General features: G+C 29.9%; 2 protein-coding genes across 2 annotated transcripts; one reads left to right on the forward strand and one right to left on the reverse strand.

Annotated features, from left to right (window-relative positions):
* Positions 1-2,015: 2,015 nt before the first annotated feature.
* On the reverse strand, positions 2,016-11,507 carry LOC130450843 (protein disulfide-isomerase A6 homolog). The gene is made up of 7 exons (XM_056789507.1): positions 11,293-11,507; positions 11,042-11,235; positions 10,562-10,792; positions 9,252-9,477; positions 8,161-8,458; positions 7,885-8,043; positions 2,016-7,421 (listed from the first exon to the last, which is right to left on the reverse strand). Exons 1-7 carry the CDS (start codon positions 11,306-11,308, stop codon positions 7,262-7,264), a joined length of 1,284 nt encoding a protein of 427 aa, XP_056645485.1. The 5' UTR covers positions 11,309-11,507; the 3' UTR covers positions 2,016-7,261.
* A 2,823-nt stretch (positions 11,508-14,330) lies between these two features.
* LOC130451854 (AP-2 complex subunit alpha) lies at positions 14,331-26,487 on the forward strand. Its single transcript, XM_056791174.1, has 15 exons — positions 14,331-14,495; positions 14,663-14,741; positions 14,862-15,073; positions 15,539-15,732; positions 17,860-18,091; positions 18,162-18,270; positions 18,358-18,511; positions 18,600-18,956; positions 19,125-19,257; positions 19,618-20,105; positions 20,430-20,600; positions 21,938-22,206; positions 22,391-22,535; positions 25,175-25,382; positions 26,180-26,487. Exons 2-15 carry the CDS (start codon positions 14,678-14,680, stop codon positions 26,255-26,257), a joined length of 2,814 nt encoding a protein of 937 aa, XP_056647152.1. The 5' UTR covers positions 14,331-14,495; positions 14,663-14,677; the 3' UTR covers positions 26,258-26,487.
* The last annotated feature ends 25 nt before the right edge of the window (positions 26,488-26,512 follow it).

Here is a 26,512-nt window from a genome sequence, read left to right on the forward strand (position 1 = left end):
ACCATCATGTAAATCAAAAACTTTAACAATAACCAGAGCACCATATTTTTCATTCCAACATTAGGAACACATTTGTTTGATTTCTTCAATTGTAATTTAGGGTGAAATGTATTCATTGGAAACATGTTTAACGTTCGTTTCGTCTTGTTTAAAAATAACAATCATATTGAAGTTATTGCGTATCAGCTGCTTCGTTATTATCGAATAAGTCTGAGATGTAGATGGCATCGATGTCTTTATGTCTGCACATGCAAAAGTATCCTTGTATAGTTTGTAGTTTGTCGCAAGATACATAATCGAATACGAAATTTCACGCCCGTCAAAACTTCTTCCTTCGAGAAGTTGATATTTTGGTTAATAGAAAGTTTATAATGTCTTAGTGAAAGACATTTTTACGAGTGCTGTGATTGAGCACGCCATCGATTTCACATACACCGACAGTTTGGGTAAAATACTTGGATTTTATCCAAAGATAATAGAACCTGGTAAAGTTCAACGTTTAGATTTACCTGTTAGCATTATTAAAGTATCAAGTTTACACTTTGATTGCAATATTGCCGAGGTATCGTTCGACGGTAATAAACCTGCTCACACAAAATACAGTTTACCAATTACAGTAGATCCCGGTTACGCAATCATCGAACGACCCAATAATCCGATTTATCTACCTGTAAGCAGCACCTTGAAAATCACCAACATCGCTATTCGAGTATTGATTCAAGACCTCGAAGTCGTTAACTTCCGTGGAGAAAAAAGCACGCTTCTCATACATCTAATGGAACGCTGATGATGGCAATGGGTCTTCTGATTAACAACAACGATTGTAAAAGCTTTTCATCTACAAAAACATCAGTCATTCAAAAATCGTTCGATAGAACGAAACTCACTTCAGCAAATCGAGTGTTCCTTTAAACAATAGGATTATAATTAAAGAATAAGAAGGAAATGTGTTCGTTCCGAAGAGTATCAACAACCTGTGGTGAAAATGTCGGAAATATTCTACCTTTATCGAGATCATCAATATGATGAATCGATAAAAAAGATTTTCACTATTACATTCCATATGTTAAATCATTCAAACAATATACAACAAACTGACGCGTTCTACCTCATGCATGAAATACAATTGGAAATTAAGGTAAAATTAGATACAACCGGTGGCGGACACGTCTATCTTACTCGGAATTGTAATGCATTCTCTTCGATTCTTGATCCTATATTCAAAGTGGAAAAGTAATAGAAGTAGTACAAGATCCTGGTTTAGTGAGTACTGTTAGAAGTTTGACGTGTTATGATGTGGAATCGAAAGAAATGGCTATAGCCGGCTGAAATTATCCAAACAAACAAACCACTATTGAATGATACGAGTACATAAATGAGGTATAAAATATTTATTTTCGTTACTTTCATTAGTTAAGGATAAAGGGACATATTTTCCATGACCTAAATCGATGTATGTAAGCACTAATATGAAACAACATATTATTCGGTTACTAACCTTAATTGGCCTCCTTAAATAAATTAAACAAATTGGTAGGTAACCAAATCTAGGCGTCACTTTAAAAATGAATTTCGTTAAAAGCTACATAAGACCCTAAAAGCTTCAAGGGAATCCCAAAACCGGTATCAATATCAGACGTATGGAGTGTAGAGATTTTTGATGGGTAAATAGGTGGCGCTGATTATAGAGGGTATTCGCTTGAATTTTACGCGCTGAATTGAAAATAACTGTATAGTAATGCTTTAAATAATGCACCGTGATAATGAAATTAGTAGTATTAAAATAATGAAACGATTAATAAAACAGAATCTCGTTAAATTAACTTTATTATTTAGCTATTTATTTGGTTTAGATAATACATATATTCTAATATGAAAAAAAGTAGAATCATGTAACAATAATGAAATAGTATAAAAAAAACATTTTGGTTGATTAAAATAAAATATTGAACTTCATTAACAACTAATATAATAGTTATAGTCATATAAAAATATCAATAAGAATAATAAAATAATAGAAAATATAACATTTTGGTTCATAGAAATAAAATATTGAACTCTATCCGCAACAAATATAATAATTATAGTTTTGTTAAAATATCATTGGTAATTAGCTTATGCAAGCAGGTACAGAAATATATCAAGTTCTTAATAAAAAATAAAAATCTAATAAGATATTAAGGATTGCACAGCTTTTCACATGAATATAATCAAACGTCAGTCACAACTTTGATAATTTCTTATACAGTAAGTGTTTAACTTCAGATCTCAATCCCATAGTACAATCAGCACCACGTATTATCCCTACAGAATTCAGACCATATTTTAAACGTACCGTCCATAAGAGGTGTTCCTCCTTCTCTACACTCCATAATCGGTATCAGAGCGCGTTAGTTAGGCAACCATAGATACGTGCACCCGTAAGAATGCAGTTACGAGGGAGGTTCAGCATATTGTTTTGAATGGATGATTAGTCGGAAGGTTTTTGAGCTATAGCAATACCAACATGCTGTCTGTTTGGCTCACTCAAAATTACTGAAAATTCCCTACTTATTAAGAAATTCCCGTCGAGTCCCGGCTCTGCGAAATTCCTGTCTTTTTCCCGGTTTTTAAGGTTCTTAACACCTAAAGTGTGCAGGTCTTTATCCATTTTCCCCCTCTTCTGTTTACTTATTTTTATTTTCCCTCATTCAATTTTATATCACTTTATTTTTTTCATTCATTATTTCCGTACGTTCTCGCCTATAACAAAGTTTCTTTGGACCAACTAATATTATCAAACAAGAATTTTGCCTTTTTTTTCAAGTTATACTGAAATTGTTTGTTTTGTTTGTTAATTTTGAAATGAAATAACTTTAATGTCATCATAAAAAATAACATAACTATAATGAAAAAATTGCTTTCAAATAATATCTATGTACTCCAAAGTTTTGTATTTAAAAACAATAAAAAAGATGGCAAGTAGACTTCGCAGTAATTAAAAGACGGATTACATAAGAGCAGAATTTGTTCTTATGTTGCAAAGGCCAAAGATACCATTTGTTTCAGCTATACAATAAATATGCCAGAGCGCCAAAAGAATACATATTTTTTCGAGATATTTCTCTTTTTTGGAAATTTCTCTTAATGCAGTTTTTACAATATTTGTGCATCTGATTAATGATCTCATAATCATATTGAAGGTGAACTGCCTTCTACCTCTGAAGATGATAACTTAGTTATCGAAACGTGTCAGATAGTGTAATTGTGTTGTGTTTATCTAGTAGTTGAGTAAATAATGAGTTGAGTATAAATTTTATTATTCGCCGATGATTTGTGGAAAGTTGTGTCCATATCGTTAAACAATTGATTAAAGTAACAGAAGAGAGCAAGAAATTTATATGAGACTAAGCTTTTGCAGTGATAAGGGGTAGAAAACAAAACGTCGTTGCCTATTCTAACAAAATCTTATGAAAATCGGGGAGAAGTTACTGGGCAACTGAAAGATAGCTCTTTGAAGTGATGAAAGTATATGAATCATTGCACAGACATTCATATAGCAGAAAATGCCTATAGCAAATGGTTACATCAATTCCGTCATCCAGATAGCAAAGTAGTAAGATGGTTAAAGTGCTTTCAAGAGTACGTTAAATGGATATACTGTAGAAAGATGATGGAATAAATTAAGATATAAACAAGAAAATAAATATCCACAAAGTTGAATGCTAACCGGCTTGAATATTGGTGGTAAAATAATTACCACAGGAAACAAAAATTTTATTGCAAGTCGCTACAAAGACAAAGTAAATAAAAATTATTGGCTATATAATTCCCCAATTGTGGAAGTTTAGACACGAGAGAAATTGAAATGAATATACAAAAAGTTCGAGATGGAAAAGAAAGATATTCCTAGCTGCTTTGGACTATTAGAATTTAGGTGGTAATTTAATTGATGAACACCGTCAATGAGACAGCTCTATCAAAGAGCGAACTTGTGAATGAAGAAAGAGTCTAAAAAATCTAGTTAATAAAAATGAGTGAATGTAATGTTATGTTTCTATCACATGAACTGACACTGACTACACGACATTTATACCATGCATAATGGAAAATTAATCAAAATTCACTGAAAATTTAAAAACCAAAAAGCACAATATCAGCTCAAATTCACCTAAATAAAAAGGTGAATGGAAATGAACAAAAATATTTTATTTAAAAAATATATTTAATTACTTTATGACTTGAGTGGATACACGTTACTAGGAAATGAAAAAGATTGTACAAAATCTATAATTAAATTTAAAGTATCTTCTTAATTTTTCAAATATTAATGATATTAGTATGATATATTAATTTTTAATATATTTTTGCGATCTACTTCAAAAAATAACAGTATTTTATAGACGCTCGATTACATTTGCTTATCCCGAGTTTTTGCAGCATCAGTGGTTTTACAGTTTTAAATAGCCATTATATGACCCGCGATGGTTTTAACCTCCTTTCACATACATATATATGTATATATATATATATATATATATATATATATATATATATATATATATATATATATATTTATATATATTTTAATTAGTGATCAAAAGAAAAATGTAATATCTTCTTGATCCATCTGGTCTCTTAAATTTGCATAAGACTAATGCTGTTTATTTAGTTACTAAAAAATTTCATTCTCAATAAGTAATTAAAAAGGTAAATGAAAATTTATTTTTCACAGGTACCTGTTACATAATTCTTTGTATGAAATTATCTATGGAGACAATAAAGTAAATCAAAACTCCACCACATGACAAAAATATATCCAAAGTTGAAATTACACTTTTGTTTAATCAAAATAAAATCAAAATGATATAGAATACAAAAGATAAAATTATCTGATTTTTTTTTCATTAGAAAATTGAAACAAATTCCATTGAGTTTTTAAATTAACCACTTTCGAATAAGACAGAAAAAACAAAATAGTTACCAGAAAGATTTCATTTTAACCCTTTCGCTCATGGTGTACAATTTATTGTACATATTGTACACTTTACATATATAGAAATGATGAGATATAAGGCTACCAACCTCTCTACTCATAACGTACAGTATACTGTACACATTCTACACTATACTGTACACATCTAACATTTATTAGGTTAACTAAAAAACATTTTTAATTCAAGGAACTCGTTACTTCTAATGGTTACTTACGAGTATAGAAGTAAGATGGAATGTAATAATGTAGAAAAAGGTTAGAAATGTCTGAAATATGTCTATATTTCAGTAAAAAGTAGTATACAATATATTGTACAGTGTGAATATAAGGAGGTCGACAGGTATGTTACAAAACCTTACGTTATTTACCGTTTTTATTATATTTTTGTCATTTAGTAGTATTAAATTTAAAAATGAGTAAGAAAAGCAGTTTACTGAAGAACAACTATTAGAGCAAATTGAAGCGGGCTTATCAGATATTGAAGGGCTTAGTGATGACGACAATGACGATTATGTTTGGGGGGATAGGAAGTAAAAATAAAAACATAACTTGGTGAAAAATTGAGCGTTATGAGACACCACAATTCATCAATTGGCACAATCAACAACAAGATGATATGGTAGAGCTTGAAAGTTCATATTTTTATTTTAAACAATATTTCACAGATGCTTTATTTGAACTAATGACCGAAAACACTAACTTCCTTGCAGTTCAGAATATGACAAAATTTGCTCCAACAAATGTAGACGAACTGAAAACATTTGTTGGAAATTTACATTATCCAAGTATAAAATTTTATTGAAGCCCAAAATTACAAGTGCCACAAATTTCTGAAAGTATGCCAATAAATCGTTTTTATTCGCTAAGATCGCATTTACATTTTGTGAATGCCCAAAGAATAAATGTTGGGAAACTGATCAGGATCGTTTTTGGAAGATATGACCTTTATATGATATTATTAGGTTAAAATGTTTGTCTCTACCGATTGAAACAGAATTATATATAGACGAACAAATGGTACCCTTCAAAGGGCGTCTAAATGTCAAGCAGTATGTTGCAAAAAAGCCAAAACCTTCAGGTATTAAAATTTTTGCCTCGTATGGCTCCACTTAAAAGTTTTTGGATCAGCAACATCTGTAGTATTGAAATTATCTGAAACAATTGCAGTATCAAATGTTCAACTTTTTTTGACAACTACTTTTCCAATTATAATTTATTACAATTGTTGCTGCATAAAAATATATATACAACTTGCACTGCAAGAGTAGATAGGTTTAACAAACCACATTTGTTGCTTCAAAAGGAGATGCCAAAGAAAGGTCATAGATTCGTTGAACAATGTCAGTGGTGATGGGGAAGTTATTCTCACTCAATGGTTTGACAATAAAAGTGTTATCATGGCTTCTAACTTCATGGGCATAGGAAAAGAAGATGAATGTATACGATTGGACAAAAATAATAATCAATATCCTAGTGTGAAACGACCTGAAGTTATAAAAAAATATAACCAAAGTATGGGCGGCGTTGATAAATGCGACTTCGGTTACTTTGTACAGAACCTTTATACTTTCCAGGAAGTGGACACTTCGTATGTTTACACATAGCATTGATATTGCATATTCTAATGCCTGGCTGGAATATAGGCAAAAGGCAATTACTTTAGGTATTCCAAAAAAGAAAATATCGGATTTGGTTAATTTTAGGGCATACGTCGCTGAAGTTTTGATAAAATCAACAAAGTATCCTCTAGAAAACGGGGACGTCCTTCGAAATAAGGGGGAACCGACATCATCTCCGCAACAGAAGAAACAAAAAACAGAAACTAGACCAGCAGCAGAAATAAGGCTAGATGGATGTGGTCATTTACCAATTATAGATGAAAAATCCTTCTCTTCGAGGTGTAAATTCCCTGAATGTGCTTCTAGGACCAATTTCGTCTATACTAAGTGCAACATACATTCATGTATTTCAAAAAACAAAATTGTTTTATGTTATATCATGCAAATAAATAATTAGTTGCATGAATTCTGTTTTTTAATTGCATTTTATTTGGTAAAACATTACCACTTATTCACAAAGTGCAATATATTGTACAAATCACAGCCCTTAAAAGGGCCGATGTGAAATTTTTTTGAGTACGCTATAAATTTTAAAAAAATCATAAGAATATGTCCACCCAAGTTCAGATTTTTATCTCGAAAAACCAAAAAGCGTGAGTGAAAGGATTAATCTAGCAATGGTAATGATACTAGTAGTAAGGAAAAATAAATACTAAATCTCTAAAGTTTATAATTCATCTTTTTCCTCAAACTCTACATCAGAGAGATCAATATCTTCTTCTTCTGGAAGCACACCATCTTTACCATTCCATGGTTCGATATGGTTGATTTTTGGTAGTGATTCTCCTTTCACAGGAGCAGTGTTTCCTTTACCATATGATAAATCCCTATACAATTGACAGAAATAAAAACAATATTAATTATATATACTTGTGTTCAGTTGATATTTACTTCTCAAAAGTAAATGACATAAACATATTATGCCAAGTGAAAATTTTCACTTCAATGTATTTTATAAAGCATTTTCTTTTAGCAATTACTGCTGATTTCAGTACTGATCAAACGAGCCCCATTATATAACTGTTTCATATGAAAAAAATTTAAAGCCGCTATCAACCCTAGAGTACCTAGTAGAATGGAAGTTGTACTGTCAGTTACCCATTTTCATGTTAAAGACAAAGCAAATATAACCATTATCAAACATAAAACCTAGGTTTGGATGATGCTATTCATTAAATATAACACCTCCATCAAATTGTGGTGAAAATGTGTACATGTGGGTGTGTGATATATCAAGCAAATTTACACTTCTCAAAAATGATTCAAGTGCATAATTGAAGTGATGCATACCTTAAAAATTCATATATACCATCATTAGAAAATGATCCACGAAGAATAGAATATTTCATTTTTTTTAAATTAATAACAGCCATAGCAGGATATCCAAATCCACCAATGTCCAAAGCGTTTTCCAAGTCCAACTGGGCACCAGCTTCAGACCACACCCACCTAGGATAATCAATAATCATAGATTAAATACAGTCTGTTTGATTATTTCAAAGGAATTTCAAATGTATTATAATTCAAAATTCGTAACAGCAACAAAAAATTTAGTAAATTACATACCCCCACATTTTCTTTTTGAATTTTTCTCCAATGCTAGTTAGTAAATTGATATAGTTATTTCTGCATTCTGATTGACAATCCAAAATATGAGGAAGAATAACTATTACACAAAGAGGTTTGTCTTCACAAGACTCCTTGAACAATTTTTCATCTACAATTTGACTTACTACTGGAGCTGGAATATTTTCTGATAACTTATCTAAAGCCCAATTCACAATATCATTTGATGTACGACCACCATCATAATCTGTGGGTGAATCCTTAGCACCAGGTGCAAAGAATTTGATCGTTGGATAACCTGTATTCAAAAATACTTGAATAGTTAAACTGTAAGGTAAAATAATATGATCTAATATTTTGTGTGAACTGTATCATATAATTCCCTCAAGTAGAAGTTTTTAAATATATTTTGAAATATCTTACATTGCATAGAGATTTTGAATTAACATTAAATGAACTTACTATTTATGTTTAATATTTACAAGATTATAGGTAAAAAATAAGGGATCAGTTTTACTAAACAAAATTCGATTCATGTATATAATTACTACATAGTGAAAGAGATACAAAATTAAGCTTATATTGCTACATATTATTAATTTTTCTATTTTCCTATATATTCATTGAATAACATTTATGGAGAGTAACTTGACATTCACATTTTCAGATGATTCATTATTACTGATTTTTCATTTTCATAAATTTTTAGTTACTATTCTTAGCATAACAGCAGTTACTCACTTTATTTTGCTTTGTAGAAATTTCTCCTTATTTTTATCACTTATATTGATAACTATGAAAAGAAAATAAATGTTTACTACTACTATTGCATTAATCTAAGATATCCTACTAGTATTAGATATTTAACTCAAATGAAAAGAGGAAAATATACCTTAAAAGTCCTAATTTTTTTTATAAACCAAATTGTTTATTACACAGTAGAGAGAGCAGTTAATATCCTTAGGAAGAACAAGTTATCAAATATCATTTTTGTACAGTCTACACTATATCCCTTATCTCAAATTTAAGTATAAATAAGAATGTTATGATTAATCATTTGATAAAAATCTCAAGAATATATTAGAACATACCGTGTACTCCATATTGTGATGATTTAACTTGATGTACAGTGGCATCCAAAGCTCCAAGTTTCACTTTGCCTTTAAGTTCTGAAGCAGCTTTGGACCAGTGAGGAGCTAAATTTTTACAATGTCCACACCATGGTGCAAAGAATTCGACTAGCCACATATCATCAGATTTTATAACTAATTCTTCAAAGTTACTATCAGTTAATTCTATAACATCCTTGCCCTCATCCTGAAATGAGAAAAACAGAAATAATTTATATCATAATCGTCAAACACAGTATATTATGTTTCATTATAAAGTAGATTAAATTAACTATGAATTTATTGTAGAATAAATATTTAATCAAGTAATGTGTTAAACTACAACCTGAAGGTTTATTGTGCCCCCTATCAGAGCCTTTCACCACATCTACAGTGATTCATTGAGATCTGTGCTAGCTACACTTTAGTCCTTAGATCCTATAGGTTTCTTGTGTATGCCTACAGTACTTTCAAACTAGATAACCAGAATTGTCTTTCCCTTCCATACATTCCAAACTCTACCCACAATCTCCCTAAATGTGAGACACTATGGAGCTCGAGAGCATTACAATATATGGAATAAAAGATAAATATCTCTGGCAGCTAGAGTCATCCCACATTCTCAACTCAGAATTTTGGGATTAATAGATCAGCTGTAAGCATTGAGGATCCCCAGTGTTATGGCAAGAAAAGAGGACACATCTTTTGGATCACAGTGTTCATGACACCTTGACATTATATTTAAGAAAAAATTTAGTCCAGATTTTTGCCAGTCTTATTTTTTATAGGAATCAATTTATCATCTGCTCTTTGGTTTTGATGATATTATTAGTATTGATATACTGTATTCTCAATCACAAAGTATGACAAAATCCAAAATGTATCATACAACTTTCTAAAGGTTGTGGACTAATGGAATTGGAGAGTTTTTATTATTTTACTTCCATATTTCCAGTCCATAAAGATGTTATCAGAGTTTAATAAATTAATGTCACTTTTTAGAGTGAACTATGGTCTTTTGTTAATGCCACATCCAATTCTCTTCTGATTAAGAACTTCGTAAAAAATGTCAAGATTTTATTTTGGTTGAATAAATTGTTAAAGAATTAGTTTTTGACCATATTTGAAAAACCAAATAAATTTGAAGCCTGTTAAGATATTAGCTTCTAATAAATATGTAATTATTTTACTATAGTTCTTTTAAATAATCAATAATACATCTATATTGGATATTAGTTATCAAATGAAAACAAATATTTGGAGATTCAAATGAAATTTTGTAAAATACTTACATCATCTGATTGTGAAGATCCACCCCCTAGACCAAGTTTTGCTTTTACCTTTGCTTTGGCAGCTTTTAGTGCTGCTTCTACTATATCTTTTGCAGTTCTACCTCCATTGTAATCTTCTGGTTTACGTTTGTCTGGACCAAAAATTTTTATTGTAGGAAACCCACGAACTCCATATTGTCCACCCAACTCTTTATGCTCATCTGTATTGACTGCCCCTACTTTAATAATACCCTAAAAAAATTTCAAATATTACTACAAAACCTAAGAGGATTACATTTTAAGTCTTTAATTTCAAGTTTCTTTTTCTCCTTATTTCTATGCTTTTTCAGCATGACATAGAAGTATGTTTGAAAACCATTATTGTTTCGAGAGATATTTATGTATTACAACAAATTTCTTATTAATATAAAGGTATTTTTTCAAACGTGTAATGTAGTCTTCATAAATAATCTTGTTAGTCATTGACAATTTTCAACTTACTTTAAGTGCATTAGCTGCTTTAGTATATTCCGGTACCAAATTTTTACAATGTCCACACCAAGGAGCAAAAAACTCAACAACCCACACTTCATCTCCTCTAATAACCAGTTTATCAAAATTGCTTGGTGTTAATTCCACTACATTTCCACTACTTGGATACAGTGCCAGGCAAATTTGTGAGAGATACGATAAAACTAGAAATAAAAATTAATTCTAACCTAAATATTTCAAAATCAATGTTGCATACGTACAAAGTATTAGTAGCATATTTGAGCTTAAATATATTTCTAGTTCACAATTCTGTCCCTAGAACTCAGTCTTTTACTTCTTTCAAGTAATAAAAATAACGTCTAAACTCTACCGCTTAAATGACGCCTTCGCTTTATAAATAAATTTTATAATATACCCTTATCCAAAGTTTTACCAACAGTTTTCGTGGTATATTGTGATTGGTTCATTTGAAAATGCCGCCATCTTTTTGTCGGAAAGATTACTATCATATCAAAAATAGCTTCTTCTCTCTATTGGCCTTTTGTCTGACGACATACAGCCAGGATCTGTGCTTTGCTAGTTACCAGTTTATTTGAAGAGTGTACCACATGGTACACCTGAAGACCTGCTTCATGCCCTTCAAAATAGGAATAGGTTATTACAGAGGGTGGTAGATAGAGACTCTTTTCGTCCTGTGATGTATCCAGGTCATTTCACAGAGGGTTACACTGGGAGAGTAGGATATGGAAATAGCTTTAGAAAGTTGCTCCTATAATAACGAAATCGAAACATAACGAAAGATATTAAGTTTCCAATGTATCACTTCTCAAATAAATTTGGATAGTCAGGCAACTATTAACTTAATTTTTAATTTAATAAATGCTATATTTACCAAAATGAATTCTTCACATAATTCTATAATATCCAGTTAGGACATATTTAATATGATTAAACATTTGCACAATGTTTACGATTATAAACAAATTCTTCAATTCAAAAATATATTAACCTATTTTTGCAATCCATGTACGTTTTGTCAAAAATGAGACATGAATTTTATCATTTATTCCTCATTATCCAAAACCACCTAACATATAGATACGCCTTCATTTCCCTATTTAGCACTTATAAAGATAATCAATTTGAAAAAGAATGCACTTTTCTGGAAAACACCTTCTACTGCCGAAGCAATCAATACATTTCACTCGCATCTCCAACTTTAATAAAAATTCCTGATTCCTGCGAAATATGGCCAAGTGGGAAGAAATAAGTAAATCGACCATTGAAAACCATTTATATTACCCAAAATTCAAACAATGACGACAACTCCTCCAACAAATCACCAGACACCAAATATTACGAGAAGTGACTTCGGAAACTTATTCAAATATCCAACCATTTACTGAAATTTAGAACAACCCGTTTAACAAAAGTATCCAAAGAACATTCATCGATCGCAATAATTGCTGCCTGAATTTTTATTTTCTGCTGGTAAAATACTGGGAATATTCAAGAGAAAACAGAAGAAAAATGAAGAAAAGCCGATTTGAAAACTTAATCAAAATACTAAAAATTAAATTTGTACTCTAAGTATTCTTTTGCTTGACTTTAAACATTGTAGTTTTACTTAATAAATTGAATTAAATTGTTTTTGAAAACGTTAAACCTAATGAGAAATACAAAAGTATTACAGTGTTTGAACTATTTTCGTCATCACTATCTGTTGAGGTTTCATTTTATATTATGTTATATTTCTAAAACCTTAAAACCCGACATCCAAATAAAACTGGCAGGACTTGTGTACAGAATGAATCCAATTACAATAAATAGAAATGTGGTGGTTAATTTAAAATCATATCTCTTGAAAATATAACTTGCTTTTCCTATATCTTAATATTAGGACTTTAACTTAACCTCACAGAAAACCTTTATATTTTTTTGTAATCTAAAGTCTCTACCGCCATCTATTATCGTGCTTTACAATTGTGCCTTTACCATTCATTTTATGTTACAGATTTCTATTTTCTAGCACTTTCTAAGATTCCCTGAGAGTGCATTGATCATGACCGAGATTATGATCGATCGTGAAAAAATCGTAGTACCACACACACAAACGATTACAATCGATTTGGTTGATACTTCATTAAATTCTTTAGAAAAATAACGGAAAGAAAGATTTGAGTTTGAAATATGCCACCAAAAGCAGAAAGGAAAATATTGTTTCCATGTACGTTTAGTACTGCTAATGAATAATCAGATGAAGCTGAAACGGGAACTCGAGTTAACTATCTAAAGGAGGGGGTTGATCTGATCTAATAGCTCTGTGATTGATTTTGAAACGGCCAGTGGCGAACTGAAGTGCATACGCTTGAAACGCGGATCTAATATCTTAGCTTTTGCCAAGTATAAATGTTCTTCCAGGGCCATAGTCGTGTAGTAACCCCTTGCAACAAATTAGTCTTCACAGCGATACCGAATTATGTTGAGGGTTTTTCGTGTTCCAGTCCTTGCGCTAACAAATTAGTAATTGGTATTGCTAAGTTAGCACTCACATTGAGCTGCGATGATGCTAGCGTATCTGGCGCAATTCTTATACCAGATAAAATTTAGGTCACTATATATTATCTTTATTAGTCTTTTTGAGGTTATTAAAGTACCGAGATCACTCGAAAAATGGACGACTGCTATATACACAAATATATACAAAACATAACACTCAACAGTCACAGACATTACAGTTTGTTTTTTTTTTTTCATTCGTTCCTATCGTATATGTATTAGATCTGTATAGACAGTTTTTAAAGCTGTTCCGACTAAGGAAGACAGAATGGCAACTATTTCTCTATCCTCCGAGGCTCCAGCTCGGGTCTGCGCATTCTCAAGCATATGCAGTATAGATAAACTGTCTCGAGTGAGAGAGAAAATGAATATTGTCGGCGCAGTAACGTAGGGACGTTTTTTCTCATACCAACTGTCCATATAGGAGTATTACATATATGATTCCTATCCTTTAAAGTTTTGGATTCCAGTAACGACAGTTTTATTATTAAAAAAATATCGTTTTCGATACAATTTTAGATTCTGGAGAAATTTTGAATTGATATTTCGATACATCGGACCAATATATATTGGTCAAATTTCTCAAGTCGAGCAATTGCTTGCGACTACTGCATTTTTTAGGTAAAACGATATAAAAAGTGTCATAATCGTTGAAAGTATTAAGTGGAACGTGCCCATGATATTTCGATTAAAATTAAAACACAAATTCGAATTTTCATGAAATGAACACATCTCTATTATTCCGATTTGACAGCCCTGACATTTCACTGTAGTGACAAATGTAAAACCGACTACAAGAAATCACAGTATAAAATATTTTTATAGTAATTTAACATTCAATCAATTTGTGATTGTGGAAGGTTATTGATTGATAATATTTATTGATATTATTTGAGAAGAAGAGGTATAAGTTTTCATTCTAAGATCAGGATTTTATCTATCTATAAAACATTATCTTAGGGGGAGGATCTTGAAAGATATTATATTTCGAAAATGCCTAAGGAACTCAAGAACTACAAAAATCTGGGTTACGATAGCAATTTTAGTTAATTGTGTCTTAATTAATTGCAGGAACCTGGATTAAACATGCCAGCAGTTCGTGGAGATGGCATGAGAGGCTTGGCTGTCTTTATATCAGATATTAGAAATTGTGAGTGAAAATAATGAAACATCTAATATATTAATTAGTATTATATTTAATTTATTGTTCCATATAAATTTTGATTAACATGGGTATTTTTACAGATGATATATTGCATTTTCTTTTAAGGTAAAAGTAAAGAAGCTGAGATAAAAAGAATCAACAAAGAACTAGCTAATATTCGTAGTAAATTCAAAGGTGATAAAACATTAGATGGATACCAAAAGAAGAAATATGTTTGCAAACTTCTATTTATCTTCTTGTTGGGGCATGACATTGATTTTGGTCATATGGAAGCTGTAAATCTACTTTCTTCAAATAAATATTCTGAAAAACAAATAGTATGTAAATTCTGTATCATTATTATTTAAAGAGCTCAAAAAACTTCAAAAATTCATTCTTGTGGCAGTAATTATCTATCAAATGTTCTTTTTACATTACTAAAGTATATTTGTTATCTAACACTTTCTTGGGCTCTTCTAACTTCATCATTTTCAACTGTTTAAAATTTGTCGACTGTTTTATTATAATTCATTCAGTTGTTAGCCGCAAGTATAACATAATTGACCTTATGAGTATATTTTCAGTATAGTTTGTCTATGGAAAGCAATACTTTTATATCAAATTCAATTACTATCTTTCCCACTATACAATTATTTCTACATCATGACAATATTCACTATTTTTTTCACCTTTGATAATAAAAAATTTATTTTTCAAAAAATGAACAAATGTTTTCGTAAATTCAATAAACATCTTTTGGACTCTTGAGCTTAATAATTTCAATGATTAAATTTCTATTGTAGGGATATTTGTTTATATCAGTTCTAGTCAACACTAATAGTGAGCTCATAAAGCTTATTATCCAAAGCATTAAAAATGATCTTGCTTCAAGAAGTCCCATTCACATCAACTTGGCACTTCAATGCATTGCTAATATTGGTAGTAGGGAAATGGCTGAAGCTTTTGGAAATGAAATTCCAAAATTATTGGTATCAGGGTAAGTGTAGGTTTAATTGTTCAAATTCAATATGTTGTGTAGTGAATAGGTGTAACAGAAAATGTATAATAATGAATATATTTTTTCAATATTATTTCAGACTATGGCTTATTAAATCTTGAAATATTTTTAACCATCACATTCAATCTCTTCATGAACTTTGATTTATTTTATCACTAATGGTCTATCTACATTAGGGTAATTCATTTTTTTTTGCAAACAAGCTTATAAAAGTTCAGTTTTGAAATAAAAATATTCAAGTTGAAATACCTGCTCTACCTACCTACTTTTTATTTGATTTTTTTGTTATTTTACATTGGCGTGGTGTCCAGATGTAAACTAACCTGAATATTGTTAAATAAAAAAGAGGCACCACTGATTTGTGAGAACTAATAATTTTTAAAATTCACGTTTAAAATGGAGTAAAATTCATCGATTTCAAAAATCGATATTCAAATTCAAAGGCCACAATTGGGTTGATTTTTATTTGGATTTTTTTTATTCTTTTGATGTTATGCTTCTGACTACAAGCATTATCAAACAAATTATAATTAAAATATATGACATAAATTGGATAAAATATGAAATAAAATTTTTGCTACGAAAATTCTTTTTAAAATGTGAAAAAATAATGCCACAATGTGACAGAGAAGAGTAACATTTGATATACCTAACTTACATACTTGATCATATAATCTTGAAAATTTAATTGATTAAATTGTTATAAATTCTGTTCAAGTTATCTATATTTTGTTTATCTTCAACTGATACTTTATTTTCTAAAGATCATTTCTTTGATTGTTAATTTTAGATAATGTTCATCTTTGGTTAATATTTTGGTATTTTTTGAAATCAAATTCATGTTTTTCATGTTTATGTAATGTAGTTGATTTATTTTTAGTATATCCATTTATCATATTTTCTAGATATTGCATAGTTATTCCTATATAATTCTTTGGACAATTTAAACCTGATATAGAGTAAATAAGATGAGGTACTTTTGTATTTCTAGTTTTAATTTTGTATATTATGGGCATAGTGTATTTTTTATTTATGACATACATACGTTGATGTTGTGCTTGGATGGGATAGTTTTGTAGATAATTGATTTGCATAAGGTAAAGATAAATATTATTATGAAATTTATACGAATGTTGTTTAATATTTATTAATTTTGGTTTGAAGGTTACTGATTATTTATTAAAGTATTTTTATTACTTCGGAATGATATACCTCGTAGTGTATTAGAATTAAGAACAACTATCCTTTTTACTAGCAGATTTCACTCTTCAAACTATTCTTCATTCACAATTATCATATTCAATATACTAAAGAAAGAGAGAATGCTGATGTAACATTCAAACATTTGGGGATCCATTTTGCAGCCAATTTTCTCATGTCCATATTGACGTGAACTATATGATGAACACGTCTGTATGGAATATTCAGCACTTCTGATATCCGTTTTAGCCCAATTTGACGGTCTGATATAATCATGTCATGAGCTGCAACGATATTTTCGGGAACTGACACAGAAACTGGCTTTCCCTATTCGTCACCATCTTCAATGGAAAATTTACCTCCAATTTTTCACGGTCGCATACGAAGGACATTGATCACCTAGGGTATTAAACATATCTTCGTAAATCTGCTTACCTCTTAACCCTTTTAAATACAGGTACTTGATGATGGCTTGATACTCCAATTTTTCGATTTTCACAATTTCGGTGTACATATTTTTTCTTTTAATTTATTACATAACTCTGGTTTACTTTTTTGACGTCAAACTTTACACTGACACTTCTAATAAGTTATTGTTCATTGCTATGGTAACGCAATATTTTTTTATGCATGGAACTGGTCTAGGCTAACTAGATATCAATACATCCATGTGTATTTATTTATCAAAATGCTTCATGATAACTTTTCATCAGCACAAAGTAACTATTATTTGTCATGGTTTATAATTTGTTCTGTTTGGTTGAATTACTGAATTAATAAAATAATTAATAAAATTATGTTTGAACACATTGGACTGAGGTCTAGCGGACATTTTATTAAACTTAATATAACGGCTAGTAAGTAATATTTATACTCAATATCAGTTATTGATTTCAAGTTTTTCAGTGATACAATGGATGTTGTGAAACAAAGTGCTGCTCTTTGTTTGTTACGCTTGTTCAGAACTTCTCAAGATATTATACCTGGAGGAGAATGGACTTCTCGAATAATTCATTTACTAAATGATCAACATATGGGAGTAGTAACAGCAGCAACAAGTCTAATAGATGCACTTGTAAAGAAAAATCCTGAGGAGTATAAGGGGTGTGTTTCTCTAGCAGTTTCCAGATTAAGTCGGGTGAGTTAATGAAATGGTAGTGATGTTATTATATTGAATTTCCATGTAATATTACATTTTTCCTCTATAGATTGTTACAGCTAGTTATACAGATCTACAGGATTATACTTATTACTTTGTACCTGCTCCATGGCTCTCTGTAAAGTTATTGAGATTACTACAAAACTATACTCCTCCAGGTAAGAGACTAAGCGTAACTAACATGAAATAATACTTGTTAATATTATATTAGGTTATGAACAGCAGAAATAACAAGTATGTTTTAGCGGAAGATCCTGGAGTGAGAGGCAGATTAAATGAATGTCTTGAAACAATATTGAACAAAGCTCAAGAGCCTCCAAAATCTAAGAAAGTTCAGCATTCAAATGCTAAGAACGCAGTTCTATTTGAAGCTATAAGTCTGATTATTCACAATGACAGGTACACACTTTATGTTTAACAATAATTCTCTATAATATTAACATACAATATTGATGTTGTTCTACTGATCACATTTTTTTATTTTTAGTGAGGCAAATCTTTTAGTCAGGGCTTGTAATCAGTTGGGTCAATTTTTAAGCAACAGAGAAACTAATTTGCGATATTTAGCTCTAGAGTCAATGTGTCATTTAGCTACTTCAGAATTCTCACATGAAGCAGTGAAGAAACATCAAGAAGTTGTCATTTTGTCTATGAAGATGGAGAAAGATGTCTCAGTTCGTCAACAAGCGGTAGATTTATTATATGCTATGTGTGACAAGAGTAATGCTGAAGAAATTGTTCAAGAAATGTTGAATTACCTCGAAACTGCAGATTACTCAATAAGGGAGGAGATGGTGTTAAAAGTTGCTATCCTTGCTGAAAAATATGCAACTGATTATACTTGGTGAGTCATGTTTGAAAACATATTTCTTGTGCAGTCTTTATGATATTTGAGTATATCCTGTACTTCGAAATTATTGCTTTTTGGGTCTTTTGTTTTGCCATCACAAAAAATCTATATTTTTCTTTTGACAGAACATTTCTTTGTACTTTTATATATTTTTATTATTAGGTATGTTGATGTAATTTTAAATTTAATAAGAATTGCTGGCGATTATGTATCAGAAGAAGTGTGGTACAGGGTAATCCAGATAGTTATAAATAGAGATGAGGTGCAAGGATATGCAGCAAAAACTGTTTTTGAGGTGAGCATATTTGAGCATAATCTTTAAAGTTTGATATTTTATGTATACATATATTAAGCTAATGACAGTAGAATTTGTCATTATCATGTTTATCCTCTTATTACTAGTTTGTTTAGTATGGTCTTTTTTTTATATTATTATGAATCACTATTTTATTTATGATAACTTCTAGGACTTCAGTTTCTAGAAATTTTTAAATTTTTATAATACCTTGAGCTACTTTTGTATTTGTAAAACAAACTGAACGAAAATGGGAGGAAATTAATCAAATTTTGATTTTTAAATGCTAGTGTAATATTGCCTATTTATATTTTATCAATAAAATTGATTAATGTGATAGTAAAATATATCTAATTATAGGCTTTACAAGCACCAGCGTGTCATGAAAACATGGTGAAAGTAGGTGGCTATATACTAGGGGAATTCGGAAATTTAATCGCAGGTGATCAAAGATCCTCTCCACTTGTACAATTTCAACTCTTGCATTCTAAATATCACCTTTGCTCCCCAATGACTCGTGCTCTCCTCCTTTCCACTTATATTAAGTTTATTAACCTCTTCCCTGAAATTCGTACTCAAGTACAAGAAGTCTTCAAACAACATAGTAATTTAAGATCAGCTGATGCAGAACTGCAACAAAGAGCATCAGAATACCTACAATTAAGCATTATAGCTAGTTCAGATGTTCTGGCTACTGTCTTGGAAGAAATGCCTGCTTTTCCAGAACGTGAGAGTTCTATCCTCGCGGTATTGAAGAAGAAAAAACCGGGAAGAGTGCCGGAAAATGAAATTAAAGATAACAAAAGTCCAACTCCAGTTACTAACCACACGGAAGTCAACAGTTCCAAGTAAGTAACTATTTTATGTTTTTATATAATTGCTTAAGTCTGTTATTAGTTCGAGTACTCTAGATTAAAAACTTGGAAAGGTATCAAAATGATTTTAATTTTTTTATTTTCCCCTATATACGGATCCCTTGAATTGAATATAGACAACATTCAATGGTTTTGTGTCATTATAACATTCAAATTAGTTATAAATCTATTTTCACGTTTACACAATAGATCATTTTATATAACAGTTAAAAAATGATGACAGACATTATTCACTTTATTCATTTGTATTGAAGATCACATTATATCGACAAGAATAACAGGTTCATTATATTTCAGCACAAATTCTGCAGATCTTTTAGGATTGTCGACTCCACCAATTTCAGCTCCTAATCAAGGAAATACTGGTGTATTGTTAGATGTTCTGGGAGATATGTATAGTGGTGCAAAAGTAGCAAACAATAATTCCACAGTTTCATCTAATAGAAATTGGTTTGTAGATCCCAAGAAGTAAGTTTTATTTTTTGTTTAAATGTTAAAAAGTAAGCATAATTTTTTTGATATTCATTGAATAAATGATCTACCAATTCATATTATTATCAGAATTTGGATAGATGTGCAAGCTAAGAGACTTTGGTAGAGATAGAATTATCTGGTGTATCGATGAAACAAATTTTCAATAGTTCCAACAGATCTTCACATACGATATTGCCAAGTTAACAGGCGTGGGTTCAGGAAGGTCGAGGTCATAGAGCTAGGGCGCACCAGACGTCCTGGAGCGACCACGGAACAAAATAGTTGTTTGAGACTTTAGACTTTTATTAATAGATACCGGCTTAGCAACCTCAGAGAAATTACAAATCATTTTTTTGAAGAGCATGGAAGATGCTTACTATGCATATAGTTATTGTAAAGTACACAATTATTATGACTTTTTCGTACGTTTGGGGTTCTATTGAATATGGTAGTAGAACATAACTAGTTTTCCCTACAGCTTGGTGCTTTGTTTTAGCAGGATTGTGCTTTACATGAATTTAAGGTAAGTTGAAGTGAAATATCTCAAGAAGATATCAAACATCTTATCAAAATAAAATGAATTTAGGTGCATTAGTGGGTGCTTAAGGAATCATAGGTTTATAATATATGATCAAGCCAGCTTTCTCATTCAATTTTCTAAGGAAACTATATTTAATTATGCATTAAGAAAGGAAGGAAAGAAGAAGCACTCAATATGTCCACCAAAAATTAATAAAATTGTATGAAGATATTGGTATTCACCTTATATAATTTGTGAATTTTTTTTATTTTATTGAATGTAATCATATTTCAAAAAAGTATTTTAAAATGTTAGGTGGGAAAATATAAAACCATAACTCACTAATTACCTTATCAGTATTATTTTGTCCAGAATTTAAGCTTTAAAACTTTGAGGTGAATAATATTTATTGACGCACTAATTAAAAAATATCTAAGCTCAAGTATAAATATATTCTAATTTTCCGAAATTAGCATAGAAAAACATTCTCCTATCATATATTACCTATTTTAATTCGATTCAGTACAGTGCATGGTGCCTATGAAAATATCATCAAAGTGATGGTGTTGCCATTTAACAAAGTCAACAATGTCTAAAATTAGAACGTCCTGTATACATTATTATTGTAAATGGAAAACAACGATTGGAAATACTAACCAACGACTCCGAACATTTACAAAAAATAGATGATGGAACTATTAAATTTATTCCAAATTACATACTCTCTTATAGTTAAGCTTTTTATGGAAACTGCTGCAGTAATATCATCAGTTAACGTTGTCAAAATTCAGCATATTTATCTTTATTTTAGGTTTGTTTTCAAAAACAATGGTGTATTATTTGAAAATGATCTGATACAAATTGGAGTTAAAAGCGAATTCAGGCAAAATTTAGGTCGCCTTGGACTCTTCTATGGAAACAAAACTAGTGCGCCAATTCTGAATTTCAAAACTACATTGCAATGGTTAGAAGAGAACAATGCAAAATTAGCTGTACATATGAAGTCAATTGAACCAATACTTGAAGCAGGTGCTCAGATACAACAAATGATTAATGCTGAATGTATAGATGATTATACAGGTTGGTGGTAATTTCAAATTAAGGATAACTTGTGGGTAGATATCTTAGTACACTGTTTTGAAAATTCATCTGTAGTGAATAATGAATATGCGCACTTATCTACAAAGCCATAGGCTTCTAATCTCATAGTTTTCTGCAGAAATGCATATTCCAAGTTGATTTTAATTTATCACTTTTTTTTCAGATACACCTAGCATTATAGTTAGTTTTGTTTGTAACACTGTAACCCATAAGATAAATATCAAGCTTCCCCTTACTATAAACAAATTTTTTGAACCAACAGAGATGAATGGTGAATCATTTTTTGCTAGATGGAAAAATCTTGGAAAGTAAGTATTTAAAAATTTTATTTTTAATTATTTCGATAGTTAGCGTATATTAGTAGGCCTTTTTCCATTATTATCAAAGTAATGTAATCATCTTATTTCTCTTTGAATTCATACGTCTCTGTGGGTTTTGTTCAGATAGGGAATACGAAACTTGAGCATTTCTTCTATATAATTTCATATTTTTGTCATAGTCTTAATTTTAGGTTTCTTCTGATTTAAAAGTAGTTTTTTTATGTATTTTGAACACAGGTAAAAATTTGACGTTTTAACGTTCCATTATTTGGCACTGACAATTTACGTATTTATATTAATCAATAGATTACCTACATAATAAATATCAAAATGAAATGAAATATGTTTTATTCAGAGAAATTAATTTTTCCGTAGTTTTTGCATCTCAAAACGTAAATTTTAATACAATTAAGAACAATTTGATAGATGGCTACTACATATTTTTGAGATGTGAAAACTAAGGAAAAATTAATTTTTCTTGAAAGAGAGAGAGAGAGAGAGAAATGCTTTATTGTCAAGAAATTGTTACAATTTTCAAAAAAAAGTTTGTTAAAACTAAAAAACAAACAAAAATAACTAAATAAAGATAAAACAAATTAAATAAAATTTGTTAAACCAGATTTTTTTCTGATTTTATTTTGATATTAATTAGGTATTATCTATTGAAAATCGATAATATAAAAAAAACTAATTTTAAATCAGAAGAAACCTGAAATCGAGACGATTTAGAAACATATCAAAAGATCTGAGAAATAATAAATTAAAGAAATGTATAATTTTATATTGATTCTAATAGATAATAGTAAAAAAACCAAGTCATTTTTGTATACTTTTTCTGCTTTTTTTCTTTCTGTTTTTTTGTTCTTGTACTTTTGTTTGCTTGACACCAATGATTTTTTAAAAAAGAATTCACGTTATTTGAATCAAATTCAGCAACAACTTATCAACCGAAAAACTATTCAACATGAATAAAAAAATATTAACATTTAAATAAAAACAAGCAAAACAATTATTTTAAAACAAACCAGCAAATTCTCAATGCTGATTAGAATAACGAGCGATGATCTAAAGACATTTGAAACATCACTTAAAGATAACAAAAATCAACAATATCCATTCTACACTAGCAAATCACTGACACCTAAAAATTGCAGCAAATACTTATTACTTTGACACCTACGTAGATGCCCAAAATGTTTTGACCATGCACTTTACACAAATATACATCTACAACTAAATCTATTAGATTAGATTAGATGAAAACATTAAGCATGATCCTTCAATTATGTATATAGGCATATTGCTTACATTCAGAGAGTATCAAATATCCATCAAGACACTGAAGAAAAAATCTCATGGTATTAATTAGAAGAAGAATTCTAGAGTCCATCACTATACATGATTATATTTTATAAATACATAAACAAAATGGTCCAAGTCAAAAAAACGATTTCACTATGAAACTAAAGAGAAGATTGATAAAAAAATTCGATATGGACAACTGCAATATGTTTATGTTTATAAAGTGACAACTCTTTCACCAATAGAATCAATCAACAACCAACATAACAAACCATACACATGCACTCCTAATTTAATTAAATGTATCTATATAAATATATAAAAATGATAATATGGACCTTACCTTTTTAATCAAACCCTACATATAAGGGTAATAATATAGACCACTAGCACTGAGTACAATTAGAAGTATAATTATAATTAATCTAGACATATCCACATGTAAATATTAGCAAAGTTCATCCTTCAGTTAAAAAGAATAGACTCAACAAATGCATACATTTTACAATACAATCAAAAGAAAACAAATTAAATACGTTTCTTGCCTACATCTACCCAACAAGCAGGATTGAACAAAACCTTAAGGAAAACCTACTTTTACAAATAAGCCTTAGTGGGGTGAACTCAATATCTGTAGTTCCAAACAATTTCACTGGTAACACAAAACAAAACATTGAATTGAAACTATGACTATATGGTTTAACAAATGAATGCCCAAACCTTATCCAGCTTAATCCCAATTCATAGGATTTCCTTTCGACATCAAAATAAACAATGAGAGTATTTACAGAAAATAAACATTTTATCCAGGGCAAAACATTTCACAAGTTCAACATATAAATGAATATATATATATATATATATATATATATATATATATATATATATATATATATATATGTAATACATTCACTGCCCCTAATATTTATAAAATTATTGATAAGGCATCGAATATTGGTCATCCTATATGACATTGGCTCTTGGGAACATTTCAAGAATCGAGCTTAACTTATTGATGTCTGTAATAAAACATTAACCAAAAAGTTTGCTAATAGGAATGACAATAAACTATTGATTGAAAAAGTTTGAGTAATAAAATGTTCAAACATCTACCCAAAACTTTAGGAAAATGACTTATAGTAATTTAAATTGAATTTATAATGTATGTTTCTTAACTACCAAAACAATTTGAATTTTCTGTTGAAATATTTAATTTTTTAATACAATAGGTAGAAGGCAATTGGTCTAAATTGTCATTCTAATAAAGTATTAATAATGATGTTATGAATAATATATAAAATCATACAATGCGTTCAATTTTTAAGCACAAATCAAACAAGGTCTCAAAGAATATTTAAAGCGAACTCGCCTATGGACCTCCAAGCTGCTAGAACAAAGATTATTGGTTTTGGTATGCAACTGCTTGATGGAATTGATCCCAATCCAGACAACTTTGTTTGTGCTGGAATTATCCACATGAGATCACAGCAAGTTGGTTGTCTTCTACGTTTAGAACCAAATAAGAATGCTCAGGTAGGTGTTTTTGAATTAATAATACAAAAAGTTATGAAATGAACTTCACATTTAAAAATAATTAAAATATTGTGACAAGATTATGAAACTCAAAAGATAGTTAACATTATGAATTTTTTGATGATTTAATTAGAATCGCTAACCCCGCTAAGCATTAGAAGTCATACTTGTCAATTATGCGAAAAAATCTATTGTAAGTGTTTTTCAATTCTGCAATAATGGATTTTGAATTCTAAATATTTTTTGTTTTGTTGTTTCTGGCCTGTGTAATTTGTGGGGATGATGGTCCAACTGTCTTGAGGTGTATTATTCAGTTGTAAGTAAAGAGAGAACATCTTTCATCAATTTGAAAGGTTATTCTACTAAGTTGACTCTATATTGTGATTAAGAATATGCTTATTCTATCAGGTTCAATGGTATATTCAAATTCTGCTCACTTACTATCTTTTCATTTTGAAAGGTACACTGTTCTGTGCATAAATCAATTGAACAATTAGAAGTTATTGATAGTTCCTAGCTTCAGGTAACAATAACATTTTGCGTCAAAATGATATAATATAAACGTTATTTGCTGACTGTTCACTGTTGAAAACAATCATTTGTTAGTTTAAGTACTTTATTTCTGTGCAGATAGACTTACACATGTAATAACATTGCGAGTCCTATGTGATGTATTCCAAGAGCCGGGTCTTGATAGAATTACAGATAATCGACATATATCATAACTTGTCCTGTTAATTATTTTTTTAAAATTAGAATAATTTTATTACTCTTATCAACATGTTATTTTGTTTCAGATGTACAGGTTAACTGTCCGATCAAGCAAAGAGACTGTTTCAATTGAATTGTGTGACCTTCTAGCTGACCAATTTTAAATAAAATACAACGCAGTTGAATTGTTTGTAGTTTTTCAAGTTGTAAATGTTCCTAAGTTATTTTGACAATGTACTCCTTTTTATTATAATTTAGAAGCTTTTTATTTTAATATATGTAAATTTTAGTTGAAAGATGTAAAATGTCGTTTGTTCAGGTGTAAATATCTTGGTTCAGTTCTTTACTCTATATTTGTACATATACATTAATAGAATATATCCTATACACATCATAATTTTTCACTGATACCTTCTGTT

Source organism: Diorhabda sublineata, chromosome X (assembly GCF_026230105.1).
Source record: "Diorhabda sublineata isolate icDioSubl1.1 chromosome X, icDioSubl1.1, whole genome shotgun sequence".
Taxonomy (NCBI): Eukaryota; Metazoa; Arthropoda; class Insecta; order Coleoptera; family Chrysomelidae; genus Diorhabda; species Diorhabda sublineata.

Bases quoted from the DNA above. Each gene is read 5' to 3' on its own strand.
- LOC130451854 (XM_056791174.1), top strand. From the start codon at position 14,678: ATGCCAGCAGTTCGTGGAGATGGCATGAGAGGCTTGGCTGTCTTTATA. The intron at 18,271-18,357 runs GTAAGAGACTAA...AGTATGTTTTAG, and splicing joins ACAAAACTATACTCCTCCAG to CGGAAGATCCTGGAGTGAGA. The intron at 20,106-20,429 runs GTAAGTAACTAT...ATTATATTTCAG, and splicing joins ACGGAAGTCAACAGTTCCAA to CACAAATTCTGCAGATCTTT.
- LOC130450843 (XM_056789507.1), bottom strand. The intron at 10,793-11,041 runs GTAAGTTGAAAA...AAATTTTTTTAG, and splicing joins AAGCAGCTAATGCACTTAAA to GGTATTATTAAAGTAGGGGC. The intron at 7,422-7,884 runs GTATGCATCACT...TCAATTGTATAG, and splicing joins GGTATATATGAATTTTTAAG to GGATTTATCATATGGTAAAG.